General features: G+C 42.3%; 1 protein-coding gene across 1 annotated transcript in view; it reads right to left on the bottom strand.

The window, feature by feature from the left end:
- Positions 1-4,972: 4,972 nt before the first annotated feature.
- The window catches only part of LOC144680621 (uncharacterized), a 188,906-nt gene continuing 176,468 nt past the window's right edge, over positions 4,973-17,410 (bottom strand). Inside the window, exons 18-20 of the mRNA XM_078542247.1 lie at positions 16,280-16,403; positions 9,199-9,289; positions 4,973-7,086 (exon numbers count right to left, since the gene is read on the bottom strand). Of these exons, the coding sequence (XP_078398373.1) occupies positions 7,009-7,086; positions 9,199-9,289; positions 16,280-16,403 (293 nt within the window). The 3' untranslated portion in view covers positions 4,973-7,008. The remainder of the gene's footprint in view (positions 7,087-9,198; positions 9,290-16,279; positions 16,404-17,410) is intronic.

Raw genomic sequence — 17,410 nt, 5'->3', positions numbered from 1 at the left:
GAGTTCACAGGCAGAATGCATAGGCATATCACAGTAAACTCATCTCTGGCTTCCTGCTTGCCTCAGTGACTAGTTGTACCCTGCTCGACCAGGAAAGTTTCTGGTTGTATTTGGGATCTAAGATGCCAGCCTAAAGTGGGTAACAATGTTCTCATTGCCAGACGTGTTCCTGAGTTTGGGAAAGCAATGCTGCTTAGAGTTTCCTGTCCCATGTGTGGATGTTGTCTGAGGACAGATTGGGCTCAACGCAAATACCTGCAGCAGCTTAAAAAAAACTATCCAGCTGTCTCCAAGGCAGTTTCTAGGTGGGCTAGTTATTTGATTCAGTTATTAGGTGATATTGTCAACACCCTTTGAGGGGGGAGTAGAGGAATGAGAAAGAAAAAAACACACCACACACGCAAATATCAAAGCAACTTTAACCTTCATTCGAACCCAGCATGTGCCTGGTTTGCACATCTTGATCAGTTTTAATTTTTTTTTGCAGGAATAATTTTTTAAATCCATTCGTGGAATATGGGCTTAATGCCCATCCCTAACTGCCCTTGTTTGGAGGGCATTTAAGAGCCAATCACATTGCTGGGCGAGATCAGGTGAGGACAGCAGATTTTCTTCCCTAACGGACATTTACATCAATCTACAATGGTTTTATGATCATCATTAAACTTTTAATTCCAGATTTTTATTGATGGGTTTTGAACCCGGGTCCCTAGAGTATTATTCTGGCTCTACTGGATTACTAATCCAGTCACAATACCACTACACCAAGATACACAAACTATATTGTCTACTGTGAGCTGATCTTCTAAACTGCTAATGTTTACGGATTTTACCCTTAAGCTGCTAATTGTGCTCTTTATATACATATATATATCTTTATATATTTTATATATATATATAAATTATGTAAAATCTAACACGTATTAGGCGATAAAAATGTCTTCACAGACGATGGCTTCCCTAACCTGCTCCTCTTGTGATGACCGGTCTGGTTAGTTTCATTTTACTGAAACACGTGGTTTCTGATGCTAACAGCTACCGCAATCCTCTGGGTACGGACCGCATGAAATCACACTCAATAACAAACCCACTTTTGTTTTGTCCACAGCGAGGCTACTAGGGTGTATTGCATATTTTCCGAATATTGGAAATCACATTTTTCAAGTCGATCTGATAAAGAATAACAATAGCCTACGATTGATGTTTATTATAACTTGTGGTACAAGCTGATTTCAACACAGTCGTCATGCCTGCTGGGTAGCAATTACCCGGGCAAGTTATACCAAGCAGATTTGCATCTGCCCAAAATGTCCCTCCATCCGTGGTTATCCCATTAAACAGCAAGATAACTTGGGAAACATGATTAAAAATTATCGTTTTTTATCCGGCAATATTAATAATTTAAATGTGAGCTGTTCTGCTCCAAAATGGTTAACGTAACAGTATTTCAATTTACCAAAAAAGGTCTACGCTTTCAGCTTTTTAAATTTCCTAGGAAGGTTCTATTTATTTTTAAATAAAATTTAAATATGACCAAAGTGATGCACCTGTTTCTTCAGGTGAATACAGAGAAGGGATCGGTTTAAGAACGCAGCAATAGTTGGTTGAATTTTGTTGCCTATGTGTACTAAATGTTTAAATTAACGACTAAATATCTGGCATGTCTTAACACTCAAGTAGATGTGCTTGTAGATAATAGATATGTAGATATTAATATGTAAGTGCAATAGACTATAAAATTAACATTTTTAACATTGTAGGGGCTGCTGTAAAAACGAATCGTTGTTAACTGTGAAAGTGTACATTCTGTCACATGCAAATTAACGTATTGAAAGACTTATGCCATCTAGAATGGATGGGAATATTTTTTTGATTCCAGTGATTAATCTACTTCCTATATTTCGCTCCGTTCAGTTCAGACGACAACCAGCTATTATTAAGTTCAAAGTACGGTTGTGCCAATTGTGGTAATAACAAACCACAATTTCTAACTCGCACCATGATGGAAACGAGTCGTTAGATTTGACAGCTACAAGAAGATACAGCACTAGGAAAGCCTTTATTTTTGTGTTCCGTCCTCCGGTAATCCATCATGCGAATGTAGAAGTTTTAAACAATGTTCACAAAGAGAAGGGCACATTTAATTCCACAATGACTCACAGCTTGTAACCAACATCCTTCAGTAGTGCGGCTAATTGACTTGTGACCCACTGCGGCCCTGCATCTCCCGGTTACTACTGTTTAGTGTAATGATGGATGTCATGGCATTAATCTTACGTAGAAAAAAAATGATGGAGCCGTTCTTTTCTCATCGCTTGCAACCTTTTCTGGGGCTTTGCAGAATAGTCACGCTGCCAGAAACTTGTGCTATTCACTATTGTCCTCCTGCTAAAATCGCTAGTAGCTCGTTCCCACCGTCTCTCTCTTCGTCTCGGCATCCAGTCGGGTTTGGAATAAACCTCATCAAGGTAGTTGGGATCAGGGAGTGGGGGTTGGGCAAAACACAAGCAGTTTAATTACAGTTTGGGGTGCCGACTCACAAGTACCGATTCACAAAAGACTTGCATTCCAATGGGAGAATTCAGTTGGCACTCCAGTGTGAATTTCTCAAAGAATATGGTCTTCGTTACACGTCCTTTGTCTTATTTACGGCCCCAGTGGCGATTTTATATCGAATGTTATTTGTTTGGAATACACATTGATCGACTGGCATCATATTGTCCTTTAGTAAAATGTTCTACTACAGTCAATTGTACAACCTGAGCCACTAAGGTAGAGGAAAACTGGAAGTGCATTCCGATAATTACTGCTCTTGGAAGTCAGTTTGGAATCATGGTTTGCTATGTACTTTATTCTTAGAGATTTTAATGTAATACTTTTATTTCCATTGAACAATGTACACGTTTCACTGCATTGAAAAGATTCTGTGAAATCCAGAGATTTCAATACGTCACATAATTGACAAAGTCATCTGTGATTCCGACTTTACAACATTCCCAGTTAATAAATGTTCCCAAAGGCAGAAAATGGTTTACAGCTTCACAATTAATCAAGAAACGGGGCTCTTCATACTGCTTAAGCAAAAAATTAGGAACTTCATTTGTCTAACAACTACGGACCAAGGATAGAAACAAATGTAATTATCCAATGGGAACACAATGGGGCTGTTGAATGTTAAAAGTACTTCATTCACTCGCAGGACAATTGAGCAAATGAAGAAAAAGCGTTTTTGAACCAAAATGAGTGGGGAGTTTTGATTCGCTTCATAATCGAATATAAAGGGACCTAATTTTCCGCAACTGCAGACTGTCACTTTGGAAGCAAAATCCGCCCATCACAGATTTATTTTAAAGACAGCCAAACACCCTGAAGAGATTTATGGATTATATCTTATCCGAGCATGAATGACACATTCATACTTCCCGGAGGGAAGTTTTTTTTTCTGGGGGGGGGGGGGGGGGGGTGGAGAATAAATGGAGTGCTCCAGAAATCATACGCACAGGGTCAATGCAGATTTAAGCACATGTCATTTAATGTAATTGCCCCTACGCCGGAGCCCTCTTTAAATTGTAGGTTTACTAGATATTGAAGAATGCAGACGGGTTAATTGGTACATTACCGTGAAGGAATATGAAGGCACCTGTGATGCCTCAAGACTTTGTCGATTGATTGATCGCATAAAAGATGTCTGGTCATTCTCAGGCTTTGGAATTCTTCTGCAATATGTCGAGTACACTTACAGCCAAAAAGATGCAACTGTAACCATCTACATGTCAAAATCAGTTCCATACATTGAACCGATTAGTTTCAAGCAGTTGAACTGATTCAAATGGGAACTGGTCATTCGAGGTTCACCGGAAGAAATGCAACGTGTCTTTTCTAAATTAAAACGCTAATGAGAAACCGGATTATCCCATTGTCATTTAGATAAAAAAAAGTGCCCGCATTTTTGAAGGGCGTGTCTAAGGTAAAACGCCACGGAAACTTATTACAAACAATGTAATTTCCCCAGTCTGGTCCCTGCGTTGCCCACTGCTCGCAGAGGCTTCAAGTGGACACTGCAAGCTCCTTGTCCGGGGTCAGCCCGGCGCTGACAAGCTTGAGGATGGCAGCCGGGCTGTAAAAGTGACCATGTCCACTGGCTACGTCCAATCCAGACTGGATGTAATGCGCAAATCTTATTTTGTGATTGATTTCAGTAGAGACTTAATATATGGCTGTAGAAGAAAAAATCCTGTTTTAACATTTTTCTTCATATTTGAAAACCAACCAGTTGACAACCGATTCCCAGGCATTGGTCATTGACAATCAACATAATTTAATACCATTCCACAACAATGGGTTTAAAAAAATCAAAATTCGCCTCAAAATTTGTAACTCAACGGTCCTATTTGCTAACAAATCATGCAACATCACCATCTATACTTTTAAAAATATTTTGCCTGTATGTATTGACTACCTGCAGAACCCTATCCTTGTCACACCTTTGTCAACTTTTCTCATGATAAATTTCTATATCTACATGTATAATGGAAATAGCCTATGTAAACATGGTGCACACTTGGCACTAGGATGCTATTTTTTGACCGCACAGCACTCAAAAAGCCAAGGCCCGGACTTGATCATTTTATCCAGACCTTCGACTTCAGCTAAATTTCAATTGTGCAATTCTGATTATGTGCAGGGCACAACATTTCCCAGAATCCGCCAGTGCAGAAGATGAAATAGGAGCAGGATGAGGCCATTTAGCCCCTTAAACCTGTTCTGACACTCAATGAGATTACGACTCATCTGCAGCCTAACTCCATGTACCCGGCTTTGCCCCGTATTCCTTGATAGCTTTGGTTCACTAAAATCTATCGAGCTCCGTTTTAAAATGTATAATTGACTTGACTTCACTTCTGTAAGATACGGCTTTAAATTTTAGACTTTGCCCCCTAAAGAATATTTATCTTTAAAGAAAACTCGAGAATAAATTTCAAAAACTTAACATAAAGTTTATTTCCCTGATCCGTTATTGTGGTAGATTGACAGCAATTCTGTTGTATATTTTGTTTTGTACTCTATAAATTTCATAAAACATGTTAAACAGAGTCAGTGCGATTTGTTTTGCTGTTAGATTTAAAAAGCTGCTGAATAATGAAGCAAACCAATTATCTCCGCCGTTTTGAGAATTTCTCGTTGCTAACACACAGACATTACAGAGGCAGACTCACCGGGGTAAATGGGATGGTAATACGATTCGCAAAGCCTGCCAATCCAACCATCTCTGTTGAAAGGAGTCTTCCGCCAGGCCTCTTTCAGGTTTTAGCCCCCCACCCCCCGCCCCTTTAAGATTCAAATCGGGGTCCCATGTCCTAAGTAGGAGCCGATACCACATTAAATTGGAATTGGTCCGAGTGGGTAAACTCTGGTCAGTTTTACAGGCCAAGGAAGCCCTGCAAAAGATTGTATTTTCCGGGGGCCGGAGCAAAGCAGCAGGGCTATCTGTTTCTGAAGTTGTAGACAGGCCTGATTGCAAGTACCTAGAAAGGTTCAAAAATATGAGGTGCAGTTTCAATTTATCAATTTTATCGACGGTCCAACGCCTCTAAATTCCACTGGAAATATTCATTGAAATTGTGGTTTGGAGGATTACAGACTTCATCACATCTCAACCGTCTATTTGAAGAAAGCACCAATCATCACGTCAAAAGGGAAGTTGACAGAAATATAGCCCATTGGTGAGGGCCAGAGTATTTCATGGAGAAGCAAAGCGGATTTAGTTTAATTAGAACAACACAAAATACTGCGGATCCTGGATTCTGAAATTCGGATAAATTAGTTATCGGTTTAATGGACAACTGCAAACTATAGCTGTAAATTATGAATCAACATTGTCGTCCCGTCTACCATTCCCTCCCTCAGCACCGAGATCCTGCAGCTCAGTGTTAACGTTAACAGGAATCATGCCAGTCCCGAGAGGTTTGTCATCCAGCACCAGTCCTTTCAGATTCACCCATCTCAAATGGAATGTCTTTTAAGTTCAATCCTTTATCCCCAACTTCCCATCATTTCGGCCTAAATTTCAAGTTCACGACAAAGCAGGGATTCTGTAACTGGTAAAACAGTGAAGTAATCCGTCTGGTACAGTTTAAATCACATTTATGATATATGTCTATTTACAGTGTATTGAATCTAATTTCGAATGTCACTTTATTGATTGATTAAGATATAACTGCACTTGTTTTCATGGAGTTTCGGAGCAAGCTGATCTACTGATACTGTCTGCTCCAGGACACCTACCAAAGAATGAAGCTACACCACAATTACCAGAGGAATTAGTCTACTTCAAAATTAACCTTTCACTGACTCCATGCTGGAGCCTGTCTCACTGGACTTTCTTTTCGCTTGGTCAAAATGAGACCGCGCCGTTTAACATTGTCATTAGTAGTATACTGCCCACTGAACCGTTTTCTGTGCCCTTCTTCGGGCATTTCGCAGCTTTCCATCAGTTATTTAAAGTTAATTAATAACATTTGACGTGTCCTGCAATTGAAAGGTCGGTTACAGGAAATAGGAGGCCCACGGCATGTCTGCTCTGTGAAAAACGCCTAATAAACAATGGTAACATATGTGTACGGCCCTGTGACAATCGCATTAACATAAGCTAATGATGGATTCGTAAGATGCAAATTCGATTTACATAAACTACAGGGGACACAAACCCCGATATAAATACATAGATTAATTATTTAATTAAAGGACATAAACGCGCTCTCAATTATATGCTAACAACGTTTAGTCAAGTACCAAGGTAATCAAAGAATGCTTAAAAAGTGACTAAATGTAGACGTGTTTTAATTTCCTGCGGTTCATGTGCTGCTTCCTATGTGCAGAAGTAAGCTAAGGCACTGTTAGGACCTCTTCGTACAACATGGATTCTTCGTTTCGAGTTGGGAGGTGTACCAGCAAGCAGCACTGTGTGTTCGAGCAGTGAAGGCGGGATCTGCACACTCCCGACACCAGCTATTCCTCTATCAGAGTCTTCAGATCAGGAAGGTGTCTCACTCGAAAGTCCAATAGCATCTGTCCATACGCTTTGCCCTGTAAAAAGTAACTGCGCGTTAGTATATTGAAGCATTTAAGACCAATCCGCTTTAGAATTGTATTCAATTAAAACCAATTTTAGATTCAGTATTTGAAGAGTGGGGGTTTGGGAGGAGATTGTATTGTGGTCAGCACTGTTCAAGCAACAATCAGATTTTAACGAGTTAAATTCAGGTGATCCTGCTAAGCGCTTTGGTCACTATGGGTAGTGACATGGCAGTATTAGAACGGTCATGTTTACCACATCAGTTCTCCCCTTTAAAAGTTAGCGACCAATGTACTCTTAAAATATGCTATTCGCTTCATTATCAGCGTTCAGGGGAGCCGTCTATTTTCATATTTCTAGCAACTAATTTAGACAAAACAGTTCACATTTCAATACATCCAACAAAACATTTGCATGGTACTGGTATTGAGTTACAAATTCTGTTTTTGGATCTAGCTGTGAAGCATTATCAGAACTGGGGACAGAATTGGAATTGTATAAATGCCGAAATGAGAGTTACTGGGCAAAGCCGCAGTACAAATGTACCAATAGCATCCTCTCTCAAGGCAGCATTAATTTAGCAATACAGTACATGTGTTACAGTTCCAACACCCAGTGCTAAGAAACCTATTCAAAAGTTTCAGTTATTTCTTGGACGCGTATGCCTTTTCTGCTATTACCCTTTTTTAAATAAAAATATACTTTATTCATAAAATATCTAAAAGAATATTACAAAACATTTCAAATGGCCATCACAGTACAATGGTATTCAAATTATCTACATAGATCATGATGCACTCTGAGGTGCTTCAATACAATTGTGGTACATATAATGTTCACTGTACACATTCAATGCAAGTCATACAGCCCGAGGGGTCTATACAATTTCCAGCCCTTGGTGCACTATGGCTGAAAGGTCTTAGACAGCGACCTTTCCCATTGCACCTCTGCAGCAGCTGCCCCAAGCTTTAGTTTATCCCCTAGCATGTAGTCCTGGACCTTGTATTGTGCCAGTCTGCAACACTCGGTTGGGGACAACTCTTTGCACTGGAAGAAGTTTCGGGCAGACCAAAGAGCGTCTTTCACCGAGTTGATGATCCTCCAGCTGCAGTTGATGTTTGTCTCGGAGTGTGTCCCTGGGAACAGCCCGTAGAGCACAGAGTCCTGTGTCACAGAACTGCTCAGGATGAACCTTGACAGAAACCACTGCATCTCTCTGCAGACCTTCTTTGCAAAGGCACATTCCACAAGGAGGTGGTCTCTTCCCCACCACAGCCACCTCGAGGGCAATGTGCAGAGGGGGATGAAACTCCGGACATGTAGGAAGGATCTGACGGGGAGGGCCTTTCTCACCACCAGCCAAGCTACATCTTGGTGCTTGTTTAAAAGTTCTGGCAATGAGGCATTCTGCCAAATGACTGACAGTCTGCTCACGGAACCATCCAACAGGATCCACCATCTCCTTTTACCACAGGGCCTCTAGGATGTTGCGTGCAGACCACTGCCTGATGGACTTGTGGTCAAAGGTGTTTTTCTGCATAAATTTTTCCACGAGGGACAGGTGGTACAGCACGGTCCAACTACTTGGAGCGTTTCGCGGCAGCTTGGCCAGACCCATCCTTCGCAACACTGGGCTCAGGTAGAACCTCAGCACGTAGTGACACTTAGTGTTTGCGTACCAAGGGTCTACACACAGCCTGATGCAGCCACACACAAAGGTGATCATCAGGACGAGGGTGAAGTTGGGTACATTTTTCTCTCTTTATCTAGAGGTTTGTACATCATGTCCTTTCGAACACGGTCCATTTTTGACCTCCAAATAAAGAGGAAGATGGCTCAGGTGATTACCACAACACAGCAGTGAGGAATGGAGCATACTTGTGCCACGCACAGCAACACTGAGTGTTGTCTCATACATGATGACCAGGTTCTTACCTGCAATGGAGAGGGAGCATTGCTCCCACATGCCCAGTTTTTGTTTGACCATAGCTACTCGCTCCTTTCTAGCACATGCCCCGGTCCCTCCGAACCATATCCCCTGCAATTACCAATTTACCTAGAACATTGAGTGACATATTCTCAAAGCATGAGGCACAGGCTAGTGTGTAAAATAGTTTTTATACCTGCGGATCACTCCTTAAAGATGCAATGCCCCCGCCACCCAAAGAGTTTCTCAGCACGAAATTTAATCCCTGGATTCCCGGAAGGTCAAATCTGAGAACAAAGCAAAAATTGTTGAAGCATGTCAAAATCCGCAGTGCTTAAGCTAAAAATCATTTACTATAAGCTATTGCAACAGGGTTTGTCATCAAACTGGGAACTCAGCTTATCTCAATTTGAAGTTTTAGGTTTTGGAAGGCATTGTGGCAGCATTTGTATCTAATTATACCAGATGTGACTCACAGCTGTAGCTGCCTCTGTTAAAGTCTGCCAATATAGTTTATATCTCTATCTTCATCTTTTCCTTAGGGCGGAATCATCCAGTCCCGTTGGTGGCGGGCGTCATAGCGGGCAGGGGAGGGTGACTCAGTGTGAAGGGGCAGAAATCGGTTTCACACCGGCATGAAATCAGTGGGATCATCCGATGGTGTCCGAGGACCGCGAATCCCGCTGGAGGCCAGCGGGAACCCGATTTGAATCCCGGTAGTGGGCTGCAAAGTAAGGCCCGACCGGAATTGTCCCCTCACACCCAATTTCCCACCGGTGGGAAAATATGTTGGCCCAGAATACGTCAGGACAAGTGTGACGTGCAGGAGTCGGGACTTTACTGTTACGGCCTTGCTTAGATCACGGACATCCAAGGAGAAGATGATGCTGGAGCCCTACAGCTACCGGAATCTGGTGGAACATGTGCATTGCATGCTGGGTGGATCCTTATGAATATGGCTCCACTGCGAAGCAGCTCTCAGAAGGTGGGAGGTCTCCGTTGATGTTTCGGGCCTGCTTCAGAACGTCATGGTTTTGGCCATGGCCTGTTACGGATGATTGGCAAAATGGGGGGGAGAGGAGGATCCACCTGTGAGTGGGAGAGGAAGGTGTTCTGGCAGGGGTTGGGGGGGGCGGTGAGGAACAAAGATATCTGGGGGGGATGAGGTTGGGGTGGGGGGAAGGACGGTGTCCGAGGGAGCATGGGGGGAGAATGCTGCGAGTGGGGAGACAGGTGTAAATGGGGAGGTAGGTGTAAGGAAAGGAGTTCAGAGTGGGTGCCAGGCAATGACCATCACCAACAAGAGAGAATCTAACATTGTCCCTTGACATTCAATGGCATTCCCGTCATTGAATCCCCCACTGTAAACATTCTGGGGGTTGCCACTGACCATAAACTGAACTGGACCAGCCATATAAATACTGTGGCTACAAAAGCAAGCGGCTAGGAATCCTGCAGCTAGTAACTCACTTCCTCACTCCCCAAAGCCTGTCCACCATCCACAAGGCACAAGTCAGGAGTGTGAAGGAATACTCTCCACTTGACTGGATGAGTGCAGCTCCAACAACACTCAAGAAGCTGGACACCATCCAGGACAAAGCAGCCCGCTTGATTGGCACCACATCCACAAACATTCACTCCCTCCACCACTGACGAACAGTAGCAGCAGTGTATACGATCTACAAGATGTACTGCAGAAACTCATCAAAGCTCATTAGACAGCAGCTTCCAAACCCACAACCGCTACCATCTAGAAGGACAAGGACAGCAGACATATGGGAACACCACCACCTGGAAGTTTCCCTCCAAGCCACTCGCCATCCTGACTAGGAAATATATTGCCGTTCCTTTACTATTGCTGGGTCAAAATCTTGGAATTCCCTTCCTCACAGGACTGTGACCCACATCACATGGACTGTAGCGGTTCAAGAAGGCAGCTCACCAGCACCTTCTCAAGGGCAACTAGGGATAGGCACTAAATGCTAGCCTAGCCATCCCATGAATGAATTAAAAAAAAAGAATTTTGAATTGGACAAAAAAAATTGAATTGAATTAGTCCACATTACTACCACAATAGATTACCTAACATAGTCCCTAGTTTTCTAAAGCAGGTCTCTGCACAGGGAGAAAATTGTGCAACATTTTGCTTAAATTGCTTAAGTTTTTTTATAAAGCTTTTCCCAGTCTGTCTGGGTAAAAGGCAATTTGACTCCATTTCAACATCCTAAACCTCATGGCAAGTCTTACTGCAATTATTCAGGAAATTACAAAGGCTAGCAGATTTTGTGATGGTCAAAATGACATGTAAAAATGCAGATATTCACAAGTTGTATCATCTAACATTGTCAGTGCATGTCTTGGCATAGATGTCTGACAATGATAATAACCTGACCATAATTGAGTCTAGCGTAATACATACCAGAATTGCATGGCAAAAATGTGCAGGCTAATTTACTTAATTGTTCTCTAATGAGTAGAAAAACATTCTTTGCGTCAGCAAAATGATTTGGAAATAATTTGTGGTCTAGTGTTCAGAGCTTTACAGAGACATGCATGTGGTGACTTATCTATATGAGGTCTACATAGCAGAAAGGAGTTCTAATCCAAAAATTTCACCAAGCCTTCAATTATAAGCTTGATTACAGCTGGAAAAGACTTGTTCTTTCACCAGGCATAGCATTTAAAATCATTTCTATGTAACGTTTTCTTGATGCAAAGATTCAAAAGGAATTTTCAGCAGGATAATTGCATGTAACTTGCTAAACTATTATCAAGCTAATTCATGTAGTTTTATATGAAACACTGTTAAAAAGAACCGGTTGTAATAATGTACATGATAGGATTTAAGCAACAATAAATGAAAACAGTAGGTTTTTATGCACATTATATTTAGTATAAGTATTAACATTTAGCTTAATGCCAAGAAATTACATTGGCTACTGGATTCATCGTTCAAATTCAGCTGAGTTGTCATTTGACCGCAGTAGAAACCCTTTCAACAAGGACATCAAGATTACTTTGCAAATGGGTACCTGACCAGTTCACATTTATTACCATTCAGACAAGTTGAGGCTTGGATGTCTGCCATCTGGAATTTTCAGTAAAGCCTTATTCTGGTGGAAAGAATCCAGCTTCATCTCAAGTGTGTTAAGCTCTTGTTTTCCTTCATTAATAAGAATCTCACAGCTTTACTTTCATCCCTCCCATTCCATTTTCCCCCCACTCCTTTCCTGTATTGTACTTAGAGTAACATTTGCAGACACTAACAACTCTTGCAAATGGCCATTGTTTACAAGGTCTAATTCAGGTTAATTAAATTAAATATGAAAGTTAATTAGTTAATTTCGTTAATTAAATATGAAAGGCATCAAATATGAATCTTGTGCAATATGAACTTTGCAGGCATTATTGGATAGTAGATGTAGGTTGAATGTTTCATCTCCTCTGAATTGTGAACGCAATTGTATGCCCAAGCTTTTCTTTAGATCGAATGTAATTGCTGCCCTGGGTGATATCAATACCAACCAAGGATTGCATTTATGACACATTAAACTTTTGTGAAGCTGTCTGCTCCTAATTGTATTAAGGTTCAGTTCCAAGGTTTTTTCATCCTCCTCTCATCAATGCAATTAACTTTTTCTTTTGTTCGTTCATGGGATGGGGGCATCACTGGCTGGGCCAGTATTTATTGCCCATCCCTAATTGCCTTGAGAACTGAGTGACTTGATAAGCCATTTCAGAGGACATTTAAGAGTCAACCACATTGCTGGTGGTCTGGAGACACATGTAGGCCAGACCAGGTAAGGACAGCAGGTTTCCTAAAAGACATTAAGCAAACCATTTTTACAGAAATCATTAGACTTTTAATTCCAGATTTTTTATTGAATTCAAATTCCACCATAGTGGGATTGAACCCAGGTCCCCAGATCATTATCCTGGGTCTCTGGATTATTAGTCTGGTGACAATACCACTACACCACTGCTTCCCCACCACTAGCTGAGAAAGCAACTTCATGTCATGCAGGTGGACTGGAGACTGCCAGAAGGGTTTCAAACATTTGCATTGGAGGTTGAGGAAGTGCTAGGAGGTTGCAGAGATCAAGCGCATTTAATGTGAGTGTTAGGATGTGTCAATTCAGGAATTCCATCACTGATTCCGCCAAAGTTCACTGGGTCAGGAGGCGATCTGTTTAATTGCAACACAACTACTAGTTCTCAAGCCACAATGTGGAGATTGCGGGTTCAAAGTGGGGGTACAACAATCCGCATCAGTCCCTCACTGAAGGAAATTAAATTAGTATTATAGAAAAAAACATAGAAAAATAGAAGCAGGAGTAGGTCATTCGGCCCTTTGAGCCTGCTCCGCAATTCAATATGATCGTGCTGATCCCTCTATCTCAACGCCATACTCCCGCTCTCCCTCATACCCCTTGATGCCTTTAGAGTCTAAAAAACTATTTCCTTTTTAAATATATTCAGTGACTTGGCCTCCACAGCCCTCTGTGGTAGAGAATTCCACAGGTTCACCTAGCATTTCCTCAACCTCCAACGCAGATTTTTGAAACCCTTTTTTCTGAGTGAAGAAGTTTCTCCTCACCTCAGTCCTAAATGGCCCACCCCATATCCTGAGACTGTGACCACTTGTTCTAGACCCCCTCAGCCAGAAGAAACATTATCCCTGCATCCAGTCTGTCCAGCCATGAGAGAATTTTATACGTTTCTATGAGATCCCCTCTCATTCTTCTAAACTACAGTGAATACAAGCCTAGTCAGCCCAATCTCTCCTCATACGACAATCCTGCCATCCCAGGAATCAGTCTGGTGAACCTTTACTGCACTTGCGCTACGGCAAAAATTTCCTTTCTTCGGTAAGGAGGCCAAAACTCCATACAATACTCCAGGTGTGGTCTCACCAAGGCCCTGTATAGCTGCAGTAAGACATCCTTGCTCCAGTACTCATGTCCTCTCGCAATGAAGACCAGCATACCATTTGCTTTCTTGACTGCTTGGTGCACCTGCACGCTTGCTTTCAGTGATTGGTGTACAAGGACACCCAGGTCCCTTTGTACATTAACATATCCCAATATATCACCATTTAAATAATACTCTGCCATTCTGTTTTTCCTACCAAAGTGGATAACTTCACACTTAGCCAAGTTATACTGCATCTGCCATGTATTTGCCCAATCACTCGCCTTGAAGCCTCTTAACACCCTCCTCACCACTCACATTCCCACCTAGTTTAGAGTTGTCAGCAAACTTGGAAATATTACATTTGGTTCCCTCATCCAAATCATTGATATATATTGAGATTAGCTGGGGCCCAAGCACTGATCCCTGTGGTACCCACTAGTCAACGCCTGCCATTCCGAAAAAGACCCATTTATTCCTACTCCCTGTTTCCTGTCTGCTAACCAATTTTTAATCCAGCCAATATATTACCCCCAATCCCATGTGCTTTAATTTTGCCCTCTAACCTCTTATGTGGGACTTATCAAAAGCTTTCTGAAAATCCAAATACACTACACCCACTGGTTCTCCATCATCTATTCTGCTAGTTACATCCTCAAAAAACTCCAGTAGGTTTGTCAAACATGATTTCCTTTTCATAAATTCACATTGACTTTGTCTAATCCCGTTGATATTTTCTAAGTGTCTTGTCGCCACATCCTTTATAATATACTCTAGCATTTTTCCTACCACTGGTGTTAGGCTAACTGGTCTGTAATTCCCTGTTTTATCCCTCCCTCCTTTTTTAAATAGTGGGGTTACATTTTCCACCCTCCAATTTGTCGGCACTGTTCCAGAATCCACAGAATTTTGGAAGATGACAACCAACGCATCCACTATTTCCATGGCCACCTCCTTTAATACCCCTGGTAGTGCCTCTAGTACCAACAACACTCAAGAAGCTTGACACCGTCCAGAACAAAGCAGCCTGCTTGATTGGCACCATATCCACAAACATTTACTCCCTCCACCAGTGACGCACAGTAGCAGCATTGTGTACCATCTACAAGATGCACTGCAGGAATTCACCAAGGCTTCTTAGACGGTACCTTCCAAACCCACGACTGCTACCACATAGAAGGACAAGACCAGCAGATAGGTGGGAATACCACAACCTGGAAGTCTCCCCTCCAAGTCACTCGCCATCTCAGCTTGAAAATATATCACCGTTCCTTCACTGTCAAAATGGGCCAAAATCCTGGAACTCCCTTCCTAACAGCACTGTGCGTGTACCTACACCACACAGACTCCAGGGGTTCAAGAAGGCAGCTCATCACCACCTTCTCAAGGGCAATTAGGAATAGAATAAATGCTGGCCCAGCCAGCGAAGCCCACATCCCGTGATTTAATTTAAAAAAAACATCAGGCCCTGGGGATTTGTTGGCTTTCAGTCGCATTCATTTCTCCAGCACTATTTTTTAAAATAATACTAATTTCCTTCAATTCCTCCTTCTCACTCGACCTTTGGTTCCCTAGTACTTCTGGGAAGTTATTTGTGTCTTCCTCTGTGAAGACAGAACTAAAGTAGTTGTTTAATTGCTCTGCCATTTCCTTGTTCTCTCTTATAAATTCTCCTGTTTTGGATTGTAAGGGACCTACATTTGTCTTTACTAATCTTTTTCTTCTTACATACCTATAGAAGCTTTTACAGTCCTCTTTTATGTTCCTTGCAAATTTATTCTCACACACTATTTTTCCCCTCTTAATCAATCTCATGGTTCTCCTTTGCTGAATTCTAAACTGCTCCCAATCCTCAGGCTTGTTACTTTTTCTGGCAACTTCTCTTTGGATCTGATATTATCCTTAATTTCTTTTGTTAGCCATGGTTGGTTGTTAGCCATGTAAAGGAGACTCTTATAAATGTGTGTATATTTTTTTTAAAAAAACCTATACCTGCTTATTTCTTTGGGTGTTCAGGCCACAATTCCAACCTGGTCTACGAAATGGCTCCCACCTGGCTGCCTATGCCTAGCCTCAATAGGCATGCCTGCTTCTAATCCTACTCCTGTCATCTGAGACACTGGGTATGCATTCAGAGTCCCAGTCATGGCCCAGACCCCTCTTACAAGGCAACTGGTGGCTTGTTCTATTTATGATTATATTGTTTGAGTCAGTGGGTTTGACTGTATCCCATGGTGGGTTAGTAAGCTGCTGTTCCTTCATTGATAGATCGAAGATGTATCTAACAAGTATCTCATTTTCTCTTGCATGGCATATTTTTCCATTATAATTGTCCCTATTCTAAATAATAAAGGCAAAGCACATACCTGGTCACCATCCTCCTGTCAGAATCTTTGTTCTGTATTAGGTGCTGGAAATATTCTTCCACAGCCTTAGCAGTCACAGCTTTCCGTAGGTAAGGATAATAGAGAGGGTGTCGAGCTACGACTCCTAGTTGCACAGTGTAGACAATGAAAGCATATAAAAATAAAACCTGCAGTAAGTGGCTCAGATGATTATGTATGGGAAAAAAATGAATGCTCAGGAAATACAAACACACCAAATTTAACTTTTCAGGACATACATGTTCTGGTGTCTATTGTTGTAAAATCTAGCTGTTATTTTAGTTAATATTCAAAACTGCTTGTATTTTCGCACTAATTTATCTGCCACAACTTTCCAAGGATTTTTATACATAGATGTTGTAAAGCAGATTTGTCCAACGTACGGCCCGCAAAGCCGCTCTATCTGGACCCAGTTTTCAAAATTCCGGGCAAACAGATGAGTTTCAATGGACAATTCTGCATGGAGATGCTCCTCCAATCACAGGCTGTTTTTTTCCCACGTTTGCTGCTGATAGGCTCACTAGTGAGTCTATCAGCAACAAATGAGGGAGAAAAACAATCTCTGATTGGAGGAACAGTGAACACAGGTATTGGTGAGTGTGTTGAGGGGTGCCAGGCCAAGGGGAGCGAGGGTATGGCAGGGCTGGAGCCCGGGGAGCCGAGCAACCTGTGCTGGAGTCTGGAGAGCCAGGAAACTGCGGGGCTGGAGCCTGGGGAGCCGAACAACCGGGACTGGAGCCTGGGGGAGCCGAGCAATGGTGGGACCGGAGCCCAGGGAGGCTAGGTACGGGGGCTTGGGGGAGATATTCTGGCAGCCAGTGGAGGAGGTGGTGCCATGGCGAGTGTGCAGGAGTGAGAGAGAGAGAGTGTGTGTGTGTGTTTGTGTGTGAGAGAGAGTGAGTGTGTTGGTGTGTGTGGGAGTGAGAGTTTGTCTGTGTGTGTGGGAGTGAGAGTCTGTCTGTGTGTGTGGGAGTGAGAGTGTGTGAGTGAGACTCAGTATGTCTGTGTGTGTGTGTGTGTGTGAGTGAGAGAGTGTGTCTGTGTGTGAGTGAGGGTGAGAGAGTGAGAGTGTGTCTGTGTGTGTGGGAGCGAGAGAATGTGTCTGTGTGTGAG

Source organism: Cetorhinus maximus, chromosome 1, assembly GCF_964194155.1.
Source record: "Cetorhinus maximus chromosome 1, sCetMax3.hap1.1, whole genome shotgun sequence".
In the NCBI taxonomy this organism is placed as follows: Eukaryota; Metazoa; Chordata; class Chondrichthyes; order Lamniformes; family Cetorhinidae; genus Cetorhinus; species Cetorhinus maximus.
Note: the sequence above shows the minus strand (reverse complement) of the source record. Positions and strands in the feature narration are given on the sequence as shown.